The following is an 18,616-nucleotide window of genomic DNA, read 5'->3' as shown; positions in this document are numbered from 1 at the left end:
AGATGATGGTAGAAGGTGCTTCTGGAATGATCTGGCACTGGAATTTGGTCCAAGTCAGTCACGGCAGAATCTGCAAACTCTCTCAGCCATAAGGTCCTAGCAGAAAATTAACCACAGGTCCTCTCTGCACAAAGGCTAGTGGACAAAGGTCTTTAATACAAAAGTCACAGTCCTCTCACCAGGCAGGATGATGATCTATCTGGTATCTCAAGGCCTTTGCTGGATTCAGAATAAAGTCCTGGATCTCGGAATGTTCCAGGGCTTGGCCAGATAGCCTCCCCTGCTGTGCTCCCTTCATTTTCTCTGGCTCTCAGTGTCAGTGCATCGTCTCTAATCAGTCACTGTGTAATAAACATTTAGGGAGCCTCAACCACATACTGGGCACCCTATTACGTGCCAGGGACACAGTATGAATGAAACAGTCACACTCACTGCCCTCTCAGAGTTTAGTCTTGTTGGAGAGACATTTAACAACTACTCAACCACCAAAACCGACAATCTGGTTGGAGCAACAAAGGACAAGTACATGATCCTAGGACAGCCCAGAACATGGGACCCAGCCTGATCTGGGGACACTCTTAAGGAAATGACACTGAAACCAAAGAACAAGTAGGAGGTGACCAGGTATAGCAAAGCAGAAGGAGGAGAACCAAAGTATACAGCAGGTAGAGGGAAGAGCTCTACCTCAGGATATAAAGATCTGCTGGCACCTACGTTTAATAATAGCAAGAGCAGCATGTAACATCCAACATGGTGCTTGCACCAAATGCTCGCAGCTTTTCCTGCTGACTGACTTGTGAAAGAAACAAGACTACCACAGAGAAATAAAAGTATTGAAGCAAGTAATAGAAAACTGACCAAATTTAGAACAAACAGTCATGGTGCTGCAAACAGCACAAGGAAACACAAACAGCCCGCATAAAGCTGGCAGCCTCACATGTAAGCACCTATCACCCAAGTCCTTGGCAGAAACCTGCCCACAAGCCCAAGACACTTCCATTAAGCGGTTCTCTCTCTCTCTCTCTCTCTCTCTCTCTCTCTCTCACACACACACACGCGCGCGTAAAAACAAAAAAACTCTAAAAGTAGAAATTTTAAGGAGAAAAACGTTCCCTTTGATTGGTTTCCAAGATGGCAGAGGATCATGGCTATTGTTCCCTGATTAAGGCCAGAAGTGTTCCATTAATCCCAAGGAATAAAGGTGCACTGCCTTAATCATATTTGAAATAACAAGTGAGGTGATCTGACATAATGGTAATTTATTTCCTTCACTTCACACGACACAATTACAGGGCATGGCAATGAGTAATCTGCCTGACATCCAGTACATCTGATCCACACGAATAAACATGGGACAAGGATCCAGTCACACATACCTATTGTGGGGAAGAGACTAAAAAGGCCTCAAAAAAGCGGCGGCTGTCTTGGAAATTTTCACTCACAAGCTAGTTAAGGTATGAGGCAGGAGATTAGACGACGGACAATTTCTCTAACAGGCATGTAGTGGGACAAAGAGTGTGTTGGTAGAAGTTAGCAGAAAATTCATCATTTGTAGTCAAATATCGCACTTTTTATAAACATCATTTAATGAGCCCCACGTATTTTCTAGAGAGTGTGCTAAATGCTTATAATATCTCTAATCCTCACCTCCACCTATGAGCATGGCATTATTAATTTCACTTTACAGCTCAGAACCTGAAGCTTGGGAACGTTAAAGAACCGTAACTCACCTATGTCCACATGCAGTGCTTTTTCTAGCACATCACACCGTCTCTCGTCCCACAGTTATTCTGAATTTCAAAATAACCTTGAATGTAGCAAACTTGGATGTAGCCACTAATAGTCAATCTGGTTAAACTTTTCCCACTGCAGAAACTGATAGCCCTGACAGCCACAGGGTCTGAATGTCTATAGTTCTCTCCAGGGGCTCAGAGGCAACAACTACAATCTCGGCTCTGCATTTGTACTTAGATTTTGTGTTACGTTGTTTGGGAAGGTTTCAACAGGGGCTCAAACAGAGATTCCAACTCTCCACCCCAACTCCAAGTCATTTCTCAACAAGAGCACTTGATACTTGACCCTGAAAATGACACTATGAGGACAACACCAGCCTCCATAATGTTGTTCCCAAGGATGTAAGTTTTAGGACCACGGGTTCCACTAAATCCACAGACTATCTTGCTACTACTTTATTAGGCCCGAGACTCTAAGGATGCTTCTAGCCCCAAGAGCCATGTATATTCAAGATCAAACTGTGAATATAATTTTCTTCGGTCTATATGCCTAAGCTCCATTCTCACTTCAAACTCCACACTGGACCCAGAATGGTAAGTTCTCTGAAATCTGGACAGACTGTATTAAAATTCTCTAACAAATCATCACTGGGTCTAAAGTCTAAGAAAACAGAACTTGCATTTTATAGTCAGCAAATATATGCATCGGTGTTCTGGCAAACACTTGAAACACAATGTCTTACGTCCATCTGTGTTATACTTCAGGCCTCTGTATCTAGATCTGAGGTATAATGGGGTATGACTTGCCTTTTGAGGTTGGCAAATCTAGAACATAAATTTAATACACAGAGGGTCCAACATAAATGGGCTCTTTCTAAATGCTCACATCTGAGAATTAAGATGAAACCCTCTCAATAAAATTTCCTTTGTTGCTGTCAAGTATTAGTTTCTGCTCAAAACATGGCCAAGGTGCCTGCAAATGACCTGGTAACTTTTTAGTAACAATGGATTAAATTTAAAGCTGCTCCCTTGAGATATGCCAATTTTAGTGGAAAAGGATACTCAATTCAACCTTCTAATAAATAACGGGGAAGATTTATCAGCTGGGAGATTTTCACCAAATACGTGTGTGCTTGGTTCCTATTGGTTAGAGCAGCCAGCTATTTTAGCTCCACTGATTATAGCTCTTGAAACAGGCACATAATTTTTTTTTAAGTTTGTTTATTTGAGAGAAGGAAGGAGAGAGAGCTCATGCCTGTGTGACTGGGGGAAGGGGGAGAGAGGGAGAGAGAGGGAGGGAGAGGGAGGGAGAGACAGGGAGGGAGAGGGGGGGGGAGGGGGAGGGAGAGGGAGGGAGGGAGGGAGAGGGAGGGGGAGGGAGAATCCCAAGCAGGCTCCAAGCTCAGAGTGGAGTGCAACACAGGGTTCAAATTCACAAACCATGAGATCGTGACCTGAGCCAAAACCAAGAGTCCAAAGCTCAACCAACTGAGCCACTCAGTCACCCCCAGGCACATAATTTTTACAACTTTTAAGTTTTATACAGCAAGCAAATCCCAATGCATATACTACCTCACCATACAAAGAATGTGATTATGTAGAGGTCAAATCATGTTCCCCTTGTACAGTGACATCTATGGTAATTTTCTACTTCTATAACACAGAATGCCTAGAAGACGGTTCTACTCACTCAACACGTATTCAAGGAGAATCCAATGAGTGCAAGCCATACAGCAGATGCTATGGTCCTTGTTCCTGACATCTACTGTTATTTTTATACAAATCTTCTGAATAAGACATTGTATTTCAGGTCTCTTTAGCAAATAAAATTTATGCCAGTCAATTTGACTTTAAGATTTCCTCCTTATAATAGGGATCTTTGATGTTACTGCTCCTCCTAACTATACATTTGCCTCACTAGTTGTCAAATTCTACTGGTAATGTCTTTGCCTAGTGCTGAAATGGCATGAATAAAGACACTGGGTACAGACAACAGTCCGAGTCTTACAGAGCCCAAGAGGAAAAGAAAGAAGAACATGTGGGAGAATGAATTCTAGAATGGCATTTTTACTTGACATAATGCTCCTTTTTGGGGGGGAGGAAAAAAAAGACTCGTGACTTACAAAGAGGACATTACAACTGTTAGATCATCACCAATCCAATAGGAATATAAATGGTAAATAGGAGATCGTATTTCATTTGGAAACCTTAACTGGCAGAAATTCTACCTTCATAGTGGATAAGCCAGAAGAAAAGAAGTTAACTGCAGGCTCCATAAATACACATTTTAACAAAAAGGCAGACAAGGAGTAAAGGGAGAAGGAGAGCACATTTGCTCAGAACTACTGCGCCCTGATTTAAAGGAGAAATTCTATAATCTGCAATTTGCTAACACAAGGGGCAGAAGGCATTAATCTAGATATTAACAAAGTAGTCAATTAATACTACCCTGTAAACATATGCCTTCATTTTTTCCACCAAGGAAAATGATGGAAAACAACAAAACAGAGTAGAATCCCCAATATACTCTTAGGTAGAGGCAACGAGGTAAAGAGTGATAGGATTAACCTATTAGATACATCCAAATATAGTACTTACTGTTTCCCTCAAAGTAGTTACCTTGGAAGGACAATTCTAATACGGTCAACATTTCTTAAAATTCCTGTTAGACTTGCAGAGACTGTGCAAATTATTTTTAAATGTTAAGTTTATCTCCATTCAGTAATGTTCCATGCGGTCTGCAATTTCTTACCCAGAAGAGTAGTCCTGGCACTTGAATAGCTTACAGTTTCAAGAAGGGCACAGCTGTATGTGTAGATACTTTCGATATACTCTCTGCCCTTTCCCTGATTTTAGTTTGTATTCTTGCATTATTGGTCCATAGTGGTCTTCCTCCACTAGACAGGTAAACACCTCTGAGAGTAGAAACCGTGTCAATTACCTTTGCACCATCTCCACAAACCACCCAGCAATGTAATCTGTACAGAGTGTGCATTTAACAAGTGTTGGTTTAGGGAGAAAATGTCTTTTTATTTAATAATGACACCTGCTCAGCAAAATTCACCGTAAGGTAGGTTTGCCTTGAAACTTATCCAAGGGCATTTAGTCACTGCAGTACCTAAGTAGGCTCGCCTCTGCCAGTCCTAACGTCAGCACTGCACTGAGGCTTGGGCTCTGGAGGTGTAAGAGCAAGAACATAAGCCCAATTCGCTCCCAATTACTCTCTAAATGTTATATATCAATATTATCAAGTACATCCCTATCGATTACATGGGAGAAAAATCCCTCCTTCAAGAACTGATCTCATCTACTAGCTAAACAAACTACAGTCTCAGTCCACCAGGGTAATTGTGAAGCCACAGTGGGAGTGCAGACGGTAATCGATACGTTTATTCCTACTGAGTTCATTATGATGGTTACCCAACAGCAGAGTACCCAGAACGATACTACTTGTCATGAACCCAGGGTCATTCTTGACAGAAGCATTTTGCTTACTGAATTTAGATAGCATGCTTCTTTATTCCTAGTAATGACAGAATAAAGATATTAAGCATGAAAACCAAGTTTGAGTACAGTTGGCTGATTAGGCCACAGAGTAGGCAGAAAAGAAAACACAGTGATTGTTTATCTTAATAGTCACACATGGAAGATAATCTGTTTGTCATCTGGCTATGATGCTCTGGAAATAATTTAGAAAATAAAAGTCCATTGTATGTTGCAAAAGATGGTACAGGCAACTGGTGAGTTAAGAATAATATTCAGAGCAGGCAATAACATTTACGTGGGAAAGGACAGCCGAAATGGTCTATAAAGCCAGTTTATTATGCTTCCTTGCAGGAAAGAGGCTGTCTGCTCCATCAGGCCCTTTTTAAAAACCACATTCATTTCAGGACCTGACCATATCTGGCACCAGGAAGCAATTAAGGATAGACAAATCAGAGAGGACAAAAATTCAGAAGATCAAAGCTCTACAGACTCAAACTGTGTTGTCCAATAAGGTAACCACTAGCCACATGTGGCCCTTTAAACTCAAAATCAATTAAAATTTAAAAAGCAGTTTCTCAGTTATAGCAGCTATATTTCGAGTACTCCCAGTACATGTGGCTAGTGGCTATCATACTGGACAGTTCATACATAGAATACCTCCATCACTGTTCTGATCGACAACGCCAGATTTGAAAGTGGACATTCCTACTGTTCAGAAAGACCTGATGAGAAATTCAGAACCAAGCCAATAGTACTACTCGTTAGGAATCATTAAAGATTTCCAATGTTGTTTGTTTATGTCTGGGCATTCTTATCAACGTAGCACTTTTATTCTAGTCTTTTTCTTCTTTTTCCCTTTGATATAAGGAAAAGTAGAAAAAGAAAAATGGTAGGGATTCAGAAACTCCTTAAGTCTCTCTTATCCACGAAGTTGCACGAACTGCCAAAAATAAATACATTTTTAGAAGTAACTACTTCCCCTACCCTTCTTCCCTTTAAATAAAATACTAAAGGCAACTGGGGGGGGGGGGAACCACAGAAGAAAGAGAGGAATTCAAGAAAACTACTCAGAACAAAATGGATAGCTATCCTAAATTACTGTTCCAAAATGCCTAAGGGAAAAGTGCCGCAAATCAAGAACATTTCCAAAAATACACAGTGGGCACAGTTCAACAGTTCCACATTAATTTAGAAAGTTAACACCTCTTAAGAGGCCAAATGATTTTCTACCAACCATTGAAAGTACTGGGTTTTCATCAAGACCACACTCTGGTTCAACTGTCAATTCCTGGGCAAATAAAAGAATCACCTATGTCAGCTTCCATCCGTGGCATCAGTAAATTCCTGAAGTCATTTGGTTCTAAGATAGAAACTATGTCTGATAGTAAGATTAAAATCAACTACATTACTAAGGTTCTGTTGATTTGAAATTCCCTGTATACAGCCTTTTAAAAGTGAAGTAAAAATATACTTTGGGATTTAAAGTTGACAGTTTCAATTATACTTAAGAAAAGCAAACTCTAAGACCCATTCAAGAGCCAGGAAAAAGAAAGCCAGTCGTTTTCAGGCACTGGATTCTACTGAAACACTCATTCTATCAGGGCTTCAGTATTTGCTTGCTACTTTGCCATGCTACTGCTCTGTACCACACAGAGGAAATTTGATATCTCAGTGACAGAACAATTTGAATGCAAGCTAAAATTTAATCAGCACATAGAAACAACAAAACTGATAACCTATCAGCTTAAGAGACAGACAGCTCATATGCATTTGGGGGAAGGGGGTTGCAAGAATTAGGATACTGGGAAAAAAGAAACTTAAAAGGCAAGGCTTAAAGCCCCTCTTCAAAAATGTTATGATGTTGCCATCTCTGACAATTACAGCTCTGGGAGGGTAGCTATGAGACAATGCTAAAACGATGCAGTACAGGGGGATTCGAGAAGCCAGGCAAAGCTGCTGCTCCATTTCATCATTATGAAAGAAAGGTACAAGAATCAGACCTCCCTTTCTGCACCCAGCACATTCCAACCTCCAGACAGATGTTCAGCAGAGTTACCATCAGAAGTTATAAAACATCATGCTTTCCCCTCCCTGTTCTCTAGCTTTGCCCCCTACAGTGTGCTCAATGTTTGTTTTACCACCTTCTCAAGCTCCTTCAGAATAGAAAAAGAAGTAACATCTTGACTCTCTGCCCTTGGAAAGGACTCACTCCTAGGTCACTTCATCTAACTCATCCCTTTTCAAGGAGAAACTCAGATCATTAAACAGAAATCACCAATGCACCTAAACAAGGTAGGGAGATGATCATTTAAACCTGGATTAAGTCCTCTTTCCTTCCTGGTAAGGACATGCCATTGGTAACTGTTCAAATGAGCATGTATAAATTAAAGATCTCCAAGCCAAGAAAGTAGCTTGTGTCAAAAAAAAAAAAAAAAAAAAAAAAAAAAAAAAAAAAAAAAAAAGGCAACTGATCTGAAACCTACCAAATCTGCAAAATCTGTTCTGCATTTCATGCATACACAGCTCTACAGAATGTGTAAATACAACCAGCAAACTGTGCTAGGAGGTCACAAGCACTCCACACAGCGTGCACCACAGACACAGTTTGTAAATGTGCTACAGACAGTGTGGGAAATGGGGGCTGGCTCCAGTTCCAACCAAAGGGTAGAGCTAATGCATACCTTTAGGTCTTCTGGAATTTCCATTCTTTTGCTGTTCATCTTCCTCATTAATGGTGAATAAACCAAGGGGAATTGGCCTTGCACTGGTCTTCTTCAGTCTCTCTTGTCGGATAGCTGTAGCTGATCCAGGCATACCGCGGCTACTTGGTTTTTAATTATTATTATATTAAAAATATATGCTTATGTAATTGCAGCTCCCAGGAAGCTGCTAGTTTCCAAGCTGCCGGTTCATTTGAGCACTTGTAATAGATCCCCTATGGGTAAACAGTGTGCAAACAGCTGACAGATACTACCAGCCACTTGGCAACTGAGGCCCTGCAGTTCCCCCTCACCTAGCAGCAACCCCCCACCTCCCCTCCGCGCCCCCTCCCGCTTACTCCCCCCAGGCAAGTGGCTGGCTGGAGCTCGCTAGCTGGCACACACACGCTCACACAAGCACGCAGGCGCACTTTCCTTCCGGAAGAGCCCCGGGAAAGGCACGCAGGGTCAGAAGCCTCCTTCCACTGCCTAACCTGTTCAGTCAGATCCCAGCTTCTTCCTGCTGCGGCACCTTTGCCCAGGCTTCCTGCCACCGCACAGTAAGATATTCGGCACACGGCACAGAGGGAAAACCGGGATATGCTGTCCTGTAAACAGTTGCCCTGACAACCGGGACAGGTCCTAATCCGGGAGGGCTGGGAGCAGCTCCGGTCCACCTGGAAGCGCAGGCAGCTGCGGGATGCTGGTCGGGGGAACTCACCGCAGAGGTCTGGAGCAGGGGGGAGGGGGCCGCCAGCGCTGTGCAGCTCCCTCTTCCTTTCTTCTCCGCCCGCCCGCCAGGCTGCAGCCCCGGAGGTCAACCGTCGCCATGCCCGCACAGGCAGCAGGGGACTCCCCAGGACGGGGAAGGGGACGTAAGGCAAGAAGTCCTTCTCTTCTTTGGGGGACCCGGTTTTCAATCATGACAATGTTTGCGAGTCCCTGGATGAAGGCATAGCTGGACGCCCATGGATCATTCTGCACACAGTATCACATCGCAGCTTTCTGGAGGTCCCTATCACCCCAGGCTGGGCCATGAGGATTGACACTGCCACGCACCTGAGACATTCCAGGGAGGACAGGCAGGGGGAGAACCGTGCCTGTTCTCACCAAGACCACAATTTGGAATACCCCTTCTGCAAGTCAAGTTGAAAGGAGAGAAATGAGAAACTACAATCCACCTACTGGGGGGGAGGGGGGATCCATCTCAGGGACACGCAGCCAACTCCCCCCAGTTCCCACTGCTCTGGGCGAGTCACTCCCAGCAGTGCTGAGCAATTCTTAACACTTGACCCACTTTTAGTTCTTTTTTGGACTCTTTTCTCCAAAGCATACAATCATGGGATTATTGTTTTCTTCTGAAATGAGCTTTCTCACTTAAGACTCTCCACTTCTAGGCTGCCTGAAATTTATGCTGTGTGTGAAAAAATTAAATTTATAGTAAGTGACACAGACAGATGCCTACTGCCAAATTGGTAGCTTTTGTTGCTTTTGTTTCTGCCTTTTAATCAAAATCAAGTCTGCTTAAAAAGTCCAAAACAATCCTCCCATCCCAGACCACTCTCCTACATTTTCCGAACAAAGGGCTCAAAGTCACAAAACCGCAAGATCATGACCTGGGCCAAAACCAAGAGTTGAACGCTTAACCAAATGAGCCACCGAGGAGCCCCAAGCAACCTCTCTACATACTTTGGATGGAAGGATAACTTCTGACAATTCACTTAACTTCTCTTGGTGCCTAAGCTTTCACTGTAAAATTGGGGTGACATCATTTACCTTACAGGACTGGGGAGAGGATTAAATGAAGCATAGTGGTAGCGGTAAGAAGTGCTTATACATATCACCTGCTTTTACATTTTACACTACATCTGTTGTAAGTACTCCATTTTTGCTTCGTATTTCAGGTGTTTCCAGTTCAACTATCAAGGTTATGGAGCAATAATATTGTCCAGCCCACTGCTGGAGCTGTACTAGATGGTTGGCAAATCCATGCTGGAAAACAAAACAAAACAAAACACTTCAGAAATCTTTTGCTCAAAGGCTGGGGGATTCAATTAAGAGTTAGATGTGTAGATTGGGGAGCTGAAGGAAATTTCAGGTATTAAGTTTACTTAAAATCATGTTCACCTCTTTGATGAGTACCTGGAATAAAAGAGAATGGGGTTGAAGGACTGCATAGGTCTGAGAAACCACCTAAATCAACGTTTTACATGCAAGGAAAACCAAGGCGCAGGAGGTGCAGTTCCTTGCCCAGGTCAAACGTTACCCACCAACAAGTCTGTGGTGAAAACGTGCTTCTCCTTATGACGAAAATTCGGCCTGCATCGTTTAGGATCTTAGATCCCTCTCGCTAGCTTCTTACAGAGATGGCAAGATGTGGAGAAGGAAGGAAAGAGAGGATCCATGCTTCAAACATGCAAGATCTTGTTGTTTAAGAAATAAACAGTAGATACAACCTACTGCCATTAATTCTATTTGGAAATTCTATTTTTGAATTAAAGATGATTTGTTATTTCCTATTTATTTCTTTAATCAAAAGATCAGTGGGCATAGTCCAGTATTATACATATTTATGAAAATCTTTTCAAATCTAGTTTGTTTCTTCTACTTCCAGAGAATCAGGTTAGTACTTACAATAGCAACACACACACACACACACACACACACACACACACACAGCTGAAACTACCTTTTGGCAGAAGAAGTGAAAAGCTATGTCTCAAGCAAACGACAAATTTCATTCAGAAATGTTTCTTACCCAGATACAGCTAACAGCTTCTGATCATCTCCATGGACCTAACAAAAGTATTACTGAAAGTGGTAAAGCTAAGGAAAAAGGGATCTTTTCCTTCATCTATCATCTTAAAAAAAAAAAGTTTATTTATTTTGAGAGAGAGTGAGCGTGTGTGCAAGTTGGGGAGGGAAAGAGGGAGAGGGAGACAGAGAATCCCAAGCAGACCCGATGTGGGGGCTGGAATTCACACAGTGAGATCACGACCTGAGCTGATGTCTAACCAAACTGAGCCACCCAGAAGCACCCCCCTCCTCAACCTTCCTCTTTCAAATAAAAAAATGAAAGGATCGCATTTACGAAGTATCTTAGGAAGAAAATGAAACATCTTTCCAAGAGTGACTTTTAAAAAAAAGCAAAGTGGGGGCGCCTGGGTGGCGCAGTCGGTTAAGCGTCTGACTTCAGCCAGGTCACAATCTCGCGGTCCGTGAGTTCGAGCCCCGCGTCAGGCTCTGGGCTGATGGCTCAGAGCCTGGAGCCTGTTTCCGATTCTGTGTCTCCCTCTCTCTCTGCCCCTCCCCCGTTCATGCTCTGTCTCTCTCTGTCCCAAAAATAAATAAAAACGTTGAAAAAAAAAAAATTTAAAAAAAGCAAAGTGAAAGCTGAAACTCAAATGACTTCTGCAGAAGATGTATATTCCTTTACTCTCAAGGATGGCCTGGATGGCTTTTTCTCCTCTTTTACAGGAGAAACACAGCAGCAAAGCAAAAGCTTCCTAGCACTTAACTTGTCCAGATAAGATTTCACAAAGGAGCCCTCCCTGAGGTCTGTGGAACAGAGATCACAGAACAGCCCTTCTGGGACACAGAGGACTCTAACTGAGCCCACCTCTACCACAGCTAGCTAATCAACAACTCTCTTCTGTTAACAGCAATGGAATATCCCTCAAATGACAGAGTTGGTACTCTTCATGCTCTAGGGTCTCACGGAGAATTTTGATCTGTATCAAAATGTGAAAGTCATCCAAATGGCTGTTTTGAAAGTTATGCCTAAACTACTGGGGAAATGAAAGCCTAATCAAAGGAGGCCATATGTCACCAGTCATCCTACAACCCATGAGGCAGGGTGAGGTCAGGTCAAAGAATCCCAGTATCCAGAACATCTCCAGCTTTGTCAGATAAGTTTTATCTTTGTTAGTCACAACAGCACTGAGAGAGGAGTCATCGCCTGACAGATCAGGAAACTGAGGCTCAGGTTAAAGTCACACAGCTAGTTCGGTCACTGAGCCAGGATTAATTTGTGGGCCATCTGCTCTGAAGCTAAGATGCTTTTGTCCTGCTGCCTTGTAAATCCCGGTTGCAACATCAACTAGCTGTGTCCCAGTCACAGCTGTGACCAGTCACAGGGAAGCAAACAGCCCAAGATCAAATAATCATAATAAAGGATTTTTTTTTTTCCCTATCCACGAAGTACACATTTAAGACGTAAATACATTTGAGATTAATTTCCTAAATGCTCAAACCCAGGATATAGGTTTTCAGCTTTATTTCATTTTGGGAACACCGGGACTTAGTCCCTACAGAGGCATGGGGGCTTTTATACTCAGACTCAAAACAAAGGCAGATGTGGAAAGGGGGATGGCCAGACCTGAAAGCAGAAGGAATCCTACTCTGAATTCCTGAACTCTTCCCCAGCACTAATAGGTGTTTTCAATTTGATGTGGCACATGTGTCCGTGAATGTTACCTGCAGGTACAGAATCTCAATTCAGTCCCCACGGGAACTGGGGTATGCAGACTTGCAAGAGTCAATTAGGTTTTGCAACTATCGTTAAAATAGTTGTTAAATATCCTTAAATTAATGGAGACTTCGTACAAAGTAGGAAGAAATGAGACATTGCCTAGTGAGAGACGGTAGATTTTACAACTAAGCTGGCTTTACTAGAGAAAAATGTTTGCAGTATAATCATAAAATATGTTCGCAGTCATATTGAAAATGATACCACTCGTCCGCTATGAATGAAATAGGCCAATAGGTCCTTGAGCGATTGCTGTCCCCACCAATTCCCACCCCCAGCCCCTATTCCCTTAGTACACAATGAATTCATGTCTGTGTGTCCCTCTACCCTGGCTGCCTGGCGCCTCTGGGCTACCTCTAAACATGAGGTAGTGGAACATGAAACAGAGTCAAACTAACTGATCAGTAGGGGAACTCATCTCATGATTGGGACCTGCTTGTCACAATGTGAGATAGGAGAATAACCACATGTAGGCACATGTGTACACACACACACTTCAGGTTTCTGTTCACATTTATCCTTTGTCAACTTTTATCGTATGTCCATAAGATTGGAAAATAGCACACAGTCCATGAATGAATCCAAAAATATCCTCTTGCAGAGAGAAATCTGCTTAACCAGTGAGAAGCATACCTAGATTTTTCCTTCTAAAAGCCTACTGAGCTTCACAAAAAGATCACTGAAATGGAAAAGAGCCTGAGTTGTACTAATCCAAGGACTGTAGCTGAAAATAGAAAATTACTACTGCTGGATTGAAGGGCCAGTCACTGGTAAATTACAGTTCTATATACATATAAGCCAGTTACTTTCCAGTGGGACCCACAAGTGCCAAAATGCCTTTTCAGAAACATTTTTACATTAAGAGGAGAGGATGAATTCCTCAAAACTACTGGATTTCAGTAATCTTTTAAATATTTAATGCATACTCCCCTGAAAGGTAAGCTGCAACTTACTTCTAGTAGTTTTAGAAATCCACATTTTAATGCAATATTTAAAAAATAAAAGAAAGAAAACCTTCACAGAGTTTGAAAATACAAAGACAGCACAGGTTGACTGTGAATTCAAATAACCCCTGGGAATAAAAGGTCCCAGCTGGTTCTCTACCATCCCCATTCTTGAAGTTAGGGGGCTCCCTTACAGTTTCCTAGGACGAGAACACTGCCTCATGGCTTCTTTGGCAATAAAGGCCTAACATTCTGCCATCTTGCAGCATTAGACAATTAGCTGTTGGACAAAGAAATACTGCACAAAGACAAGACTGACCCTTTGAAAGGAAAATAAAAAAGGCAGGTTTGCTTTGATCTTCATTTTACCACCTTTTGTTAACAGGCAGTAAGAGAAACAGTAAATACTACTCTAGTAGTCATGTGCCAAAAACCAAGAAGTACCACGTTCCTGCCGTGCCTTTATAACATTTCTATAAATCTTCACCGTGTGGTGAACACTTTGTGGTGCCAGCAGACTCCCATTTTCGCACGTCTGCTCCACCAGAAATAAATTTTAAACCCTGAGGATTCACTTACCTGAATGTAAGGTGTGGATACCAAGCTTTCTTTAAAACTCTTCCCTAAACATTAGGTATCACTAAGTTGTGAATATTACAAAATGCCACATTGAACTTTAACCCAGTAAACACAGGCTAGAATGCCCTTGGGCCTCCGGTTCATTATTCCCATTGATCATACTTAATGTACATTGCATGAACATCTCAATTCCTTGGCAAAAGTTAATATGTGCACACGTCCTCTCCTCTAATAGTGACACCCTTATGAGGTTACAAATCCAATTTTACAGATTCAAAATGAGGCAAAAGAAATCAATGGCTGGGTTCAACAGAAGAATCAGACAGATAGCCAGGGCTGTGTTTCTGAAAGTTACCTAACCCATCACTGGTCCATGAGCAGTTATGGGTTTACTTTTATTTTTTTGAACCACACCATTAGAAAGAGAAAAAAACGGAGAAACTGTGGTTCCCTGTCTTGCTTTAGGAGTGGTAAACACACACCAAGGGTGCAAGGTGAGGTGTTCTGGGGGATGGCATCAGAGTGGAGGCAGTAGGCAGATCATGTAATGTTCTCCCACCAAGCAGAGGCAAGGGGAGCCATTCAGGGGTGCTGACTGATGCATTGTGTGACCCAGACTGGCCAGTCTGGTGGAGGACAGGTCAGAAGGGAGGAGGAATGAGATATAAGAAAAACCAGTTCCATAAGGACTTTGTCCACATGAAAGAAGGTGTCTCACATGGTGACTTTGGGATAGAAGGCAAAGAGGAAAATGAAAACCCACTCATGTTTGTTTGTTTGTTAAAGAGCGTGGAAGGTTTATTTCAGGGGGATGGGCATGAATACTGAGTTCCTGGAAACATCCAGAACATGGACAAGTGGACAATGAGAAGGAAAGGTGGTTAGTGTTTATATTAAAGACTTAGATGAGAATGAGGGCTTTATATCTGTAGATAAAGTAGAGAGAAAGCCAGAATTAGTTCCAAAATCATCAAAAGCTCAAAATAATGGGCTATAGCTAAAAAGATTCAGTAGCGATAAATATGAACATCTCCTTTGTGAAGTCCAACCGCCCAGGTACAGAATGAAAACCCCACCCAAGCTTCAGCAGCTGCAAAGAAGGAGGGCCCTTGGACAGCAAGCTCACTACACGTGATCGGTGTGATGAGGCAGTAAAAGTCCTAACAGTATCACAGGTGGTACCAGCAGATGTCCAGCATGCTGAGTAAGGGGAAGAACCTTCTCTATTTTCTGGTCCTCAGACCACATTGTCTGAATTAGATATTTCAGTGAGATCATAAATCAGAACACATTCAGAAGAGAGCAACCTAGGACTATAAGATTCTAGGCCATAACACAGGAGAATCATTGGAAAAAAGGTACAGTTTCTCCGGAGAAAATAAGCCAAGATCTGGAGAAATAAAATAACTGAATTAAAGCTTAACATGTGGAAGGATGTCTAGTGTTAGTGTAGTTCTGGAAGACAGAACTAGGATCGGTGATTGGAAGTCACCAGAATGTAACAAATTGTGCCTTCCATCACTGAAGATAGTCATGCAGGAACACTGACTGGGATGAGGGTGCTGCATTAATAGACTGGGTCCAGGTTGGATTTTTGGGTCTCTAAGAGTCTCTTCTGATCCCACAACTGGCTCTAAGACCTGATGAAAACGGAAACTCGAGTTCTATGCTCAGGGGAAAACAAGCTGGCAGAAAGAAAAAGCCTGAGACTCAGACAGCCCTTCCCCCCGCGGTCACAGTCTGCCTGTGCTTACTTAACACTTCACATGGTTTCGGTTTTGTTTTGTTTTTTTTTTTTTTGTCAGTGGCTCTACAGTTGTATTGTTTTACTCATTCCACTGATGCCCCCCAGAGGTTTTTGACTTAATGCTAAAACATGTAAAGAATGGAAGCTTCACTCAGTCTTCCGGTTACAACAGGACCACACTAATAATTTCTGCACCTGCAGCCTGCAGACTTCCCTCACTGCCGCCTATCAGCAATCTAATGGAAATCGGGGTGAAAAACTCTAGGGAAGATGGGAATAAAAATGAAGAAGATATACGAGTTTTCCCTCAATGATACAATTCACTGAGGATGGATCACTGTGTGGCTCTGTAACTTGAGAGAGGAGATCTAAAGGTTTGTGAGTGAAGAGCATTATTAAAGAATAATAGGCCAATTCAGTTTATTACTTTATGGGCATTTTAAGGGGAGGGATAGCCCTAAGTCTTTAGGCCAGTGAAGAATTGGACCAATCAAGAGCAAAGTGTTCAACATTCATTTCAGCCCTTACTGAGACTTTCCCCCAATCCCATCTTTTGTGGCTTTGCTACTCTTTCTAATTCTTTCTGCTAAAATGCCCTAAATTAAAACTGACGTCAATTAAGATTTTTCAAGAGGTTTAATATCCTGTTTTTACCTTAAGAGTTAATTTAAAAGTTTCTCTTAAGAAGTAATTTAAATGTTTTACATAATTCTGGGGGGGAAACTCTGATTTTCTTTCTGAGGGTCCATGTGTCCAGTCAGCGTTTTCCAGAGAAACAGAATCAAAAATACTACTGGACCACTACTGATACTAAATACTACTACTTCTCTGGAGAAAATATAGACATATTTTTTTTTAAATACTTATTTTAAGAAATAATGGCAGCCTGCGATTATAGAGGCTGGCAAGTCCAAAATTTGTAAGGCAGGCCAGCAGGCTGGAAACTCAGGCAGGCTTTCCATGTTATAGCCTTAAGGCAGAAGTCCTTCTCTGGGAAACCTCAGTTTTTGCCCCAAAGGCCTTCAGTGGATTGGATTGGGCCTGCTATATTATCAAGGGTAATCTTAAAGTCAACTGACTGCAAATGTTAATTATATGTACAAACTACGTTCACAGCAATATTCAGACTGGTGTTTGACCCAATAACTGGACACTGTAGCCTAGCTAAATTGACAGATAAAATTGACCATCATGGTCAGTGACCCCACAGAGATTAAGACACTCCATTCCCACGCTGAAATCAACATGCTATAAATCAAAAGTCAAATTTTCACTGAATAGGCTGGACATTATTTACTGAAGTCATTTTCCAGTATTGCAATGCTCTGTTAAGATAATACTCATACAATTGGGGTCAGCAGACCTATGAAATCCTCTTACCTTTCACTAATGATTGCTCTTTGAGAATCCAATACAGGTCAGCTTCAAAGCATTATCAAACAAATCGTTTTTACCATTATAACAACTGGTTGCCTCAACATTAAGTGGTTTGGAAAGTACAGATATGTAGATTTAAAAAAAATCCTTCCCTATTGTCATGAAGTAACCTCACTGTCTCAATTAGAAGAAAATATATATAAATATGTGGATGGGGATGGTGTTGATAATACATGTTTCTCATGAGAAGATAAAGTGTATATGAAGGTTTGAGGTACTAAACTTTATTTACACTTACTGGTTAAATAGAACCAACTCTGACAAAAGAGAAAATTATATACAATTCTTCAGCACAGTTCTGAAATCAATCAACAGAAAATCATGGTGGGGAACTTTGAGGTTTGGTCAATTTACATTCAGCTAAGGTCCACACTGAAAAGATTAGCATATCCAGTGTAATTGTCAGCAACCAACCAGAACACTGACAGCCTTCAGCTAAATTATACAGATAAGAGATGAGTATACTTAGGATTAAATGGCAAGCCCAGAAGCTTTCCAAATTTGTAACTCCTAAACAAAAAGATTCCTAATGCATCAGTAATTGCTTTAAAAAAAGATAGGAAACATTAATTTCCGAGAAATAGATACTACTAGCAATCCAGTACATTTTTTGAGAAATGTCATCCCCTTTTGGTCTTATGTGACCTCGGGCCACTGAGATTTTAGTGGGCACTACACAGAAAGAAAAACATCTCAGACCTCAATTCCAAAACCCCTTTACCTTTCGAATCTCTATTCTAAGCCCTTGCTTAAAACTCCTGTGAATTTTAAATAGACAACTGAGGGAGGACTATAATGACAAAAGGAACCTCTTGGCAAACTTCCTAAAACACCACAAATGGACCATTGTGCCTTTTATCATCAGGCAAAGTGGCCACACTTCCATTGCTAACGGCACTAAAATCAACGATGTATTAAAAAAAAAAAAAGTTGTTCCAGAGACAAAGTTGTAGAGAAACAGTCACAATCATAATAGAATTCTCTCTACTCTCTCAAGTTTTTGGTTGAGATTTTATTACCTGGTTCCTGTTTGCAGACTGGCATGGAGGAAGAGATCAGCCCTGAAACCCTTAATACAAGAAATACCCATGTCCCTTCATAGCCCAGAGCCAGCCTTTATCCAACTCACTAGAAAAAGACCTGGTTCTTGCTGTTTACAAACAAAAGTAGGGAGTTTATAGAACCAAAAGCTGTTTGTTTTAAAAATAATTGCAATACTGCAAGTTGTTCCATGAACAGGTTTCCAAATACGTGCACCTCTAATAGATAACTTATGCACTGTAAAACAAAAAAGGCATCTTTGTGCGTTTCCCAACTGGTCCAGAATGGCTCACCAGTGTCTGGGCTCCCAGTCACCGGATTTAGCAAAATCTTCTTCCATGTGATATTCTGTACTCGTCTCTTCCAAAATCTCCTTGAAGACTTACACTCTATCGTGATAGTATACTTTAGTTACAGCTGGA

The 18,616-nt window shown here is 41.7% G+C and overlaps 1 protein-coding gene and 1 long non-coding RNA gene across 11 annotated transcripts in view; one reads left to right on the top strand and one right to left on the bottom strand.

Annotated features, from left to right (window-relative positions):
* MAP7 (microtubule associated protein 7) overlaps window positions 1-18,616 on the bottom strand; it is a 178,942-nt gene that overhangs the window by 146,634 nt on the left and 13,692 nt on the right. For 3 of the 10 annotated variants that reach the window (XM_040449081.1, XM_040449080.1, XM_040449089.1), the window contains exon 1: window positions 7,901-8,200. The exons of 3 other annotated variants lie outside the window; for them this stretch is intronic. In XM_040449081.1, coding sequence (XP_040305015.1) covers window positions 7,901-8,033 — 133 coding nt within the window. In that variant the 5' untranslated portion in view covers window positions 8,034-8,200. Of the gene's footprint in view, window positions 1-7,900; window positions 8,202-18,616 lie in introns of those variants that run through there. 4 more of the 10 variants (XM_040449083.1, XM_040449091.1, XM_040449079.1 and 1 more) reach the window with 3 other exon arrangements.
* LOC121013416 (uncharacterized) lies at window positions 8,277-9,918 on the top strand. Its single transcript, XR_005782692.1, has 2 exons — window positions 8,277-8,478; window positions 8,720-9,918. It is a non-coding gene; the product is annotated as an uncharacterized LOC121013416 (long non-coding RNA).

This window comes from Herpailurus yagouaroundi, unplaced genomic scaffold (assembly GCF_014898765.1).
Source record: "Herpailurus yagouaroundi ecotype Mexico unplaced genomic scaffold, PumYag 198, whole genome shotgun sequence".
NCBI lineage: Eukaryota > Metazoa > Chordata > Mammalia > Carnivora > Felidae > Herpailurus > Herpailurus yagouaroundi.
This window is presented reverse-complemented; position numbering and strand designations above follow the sequence as displayed.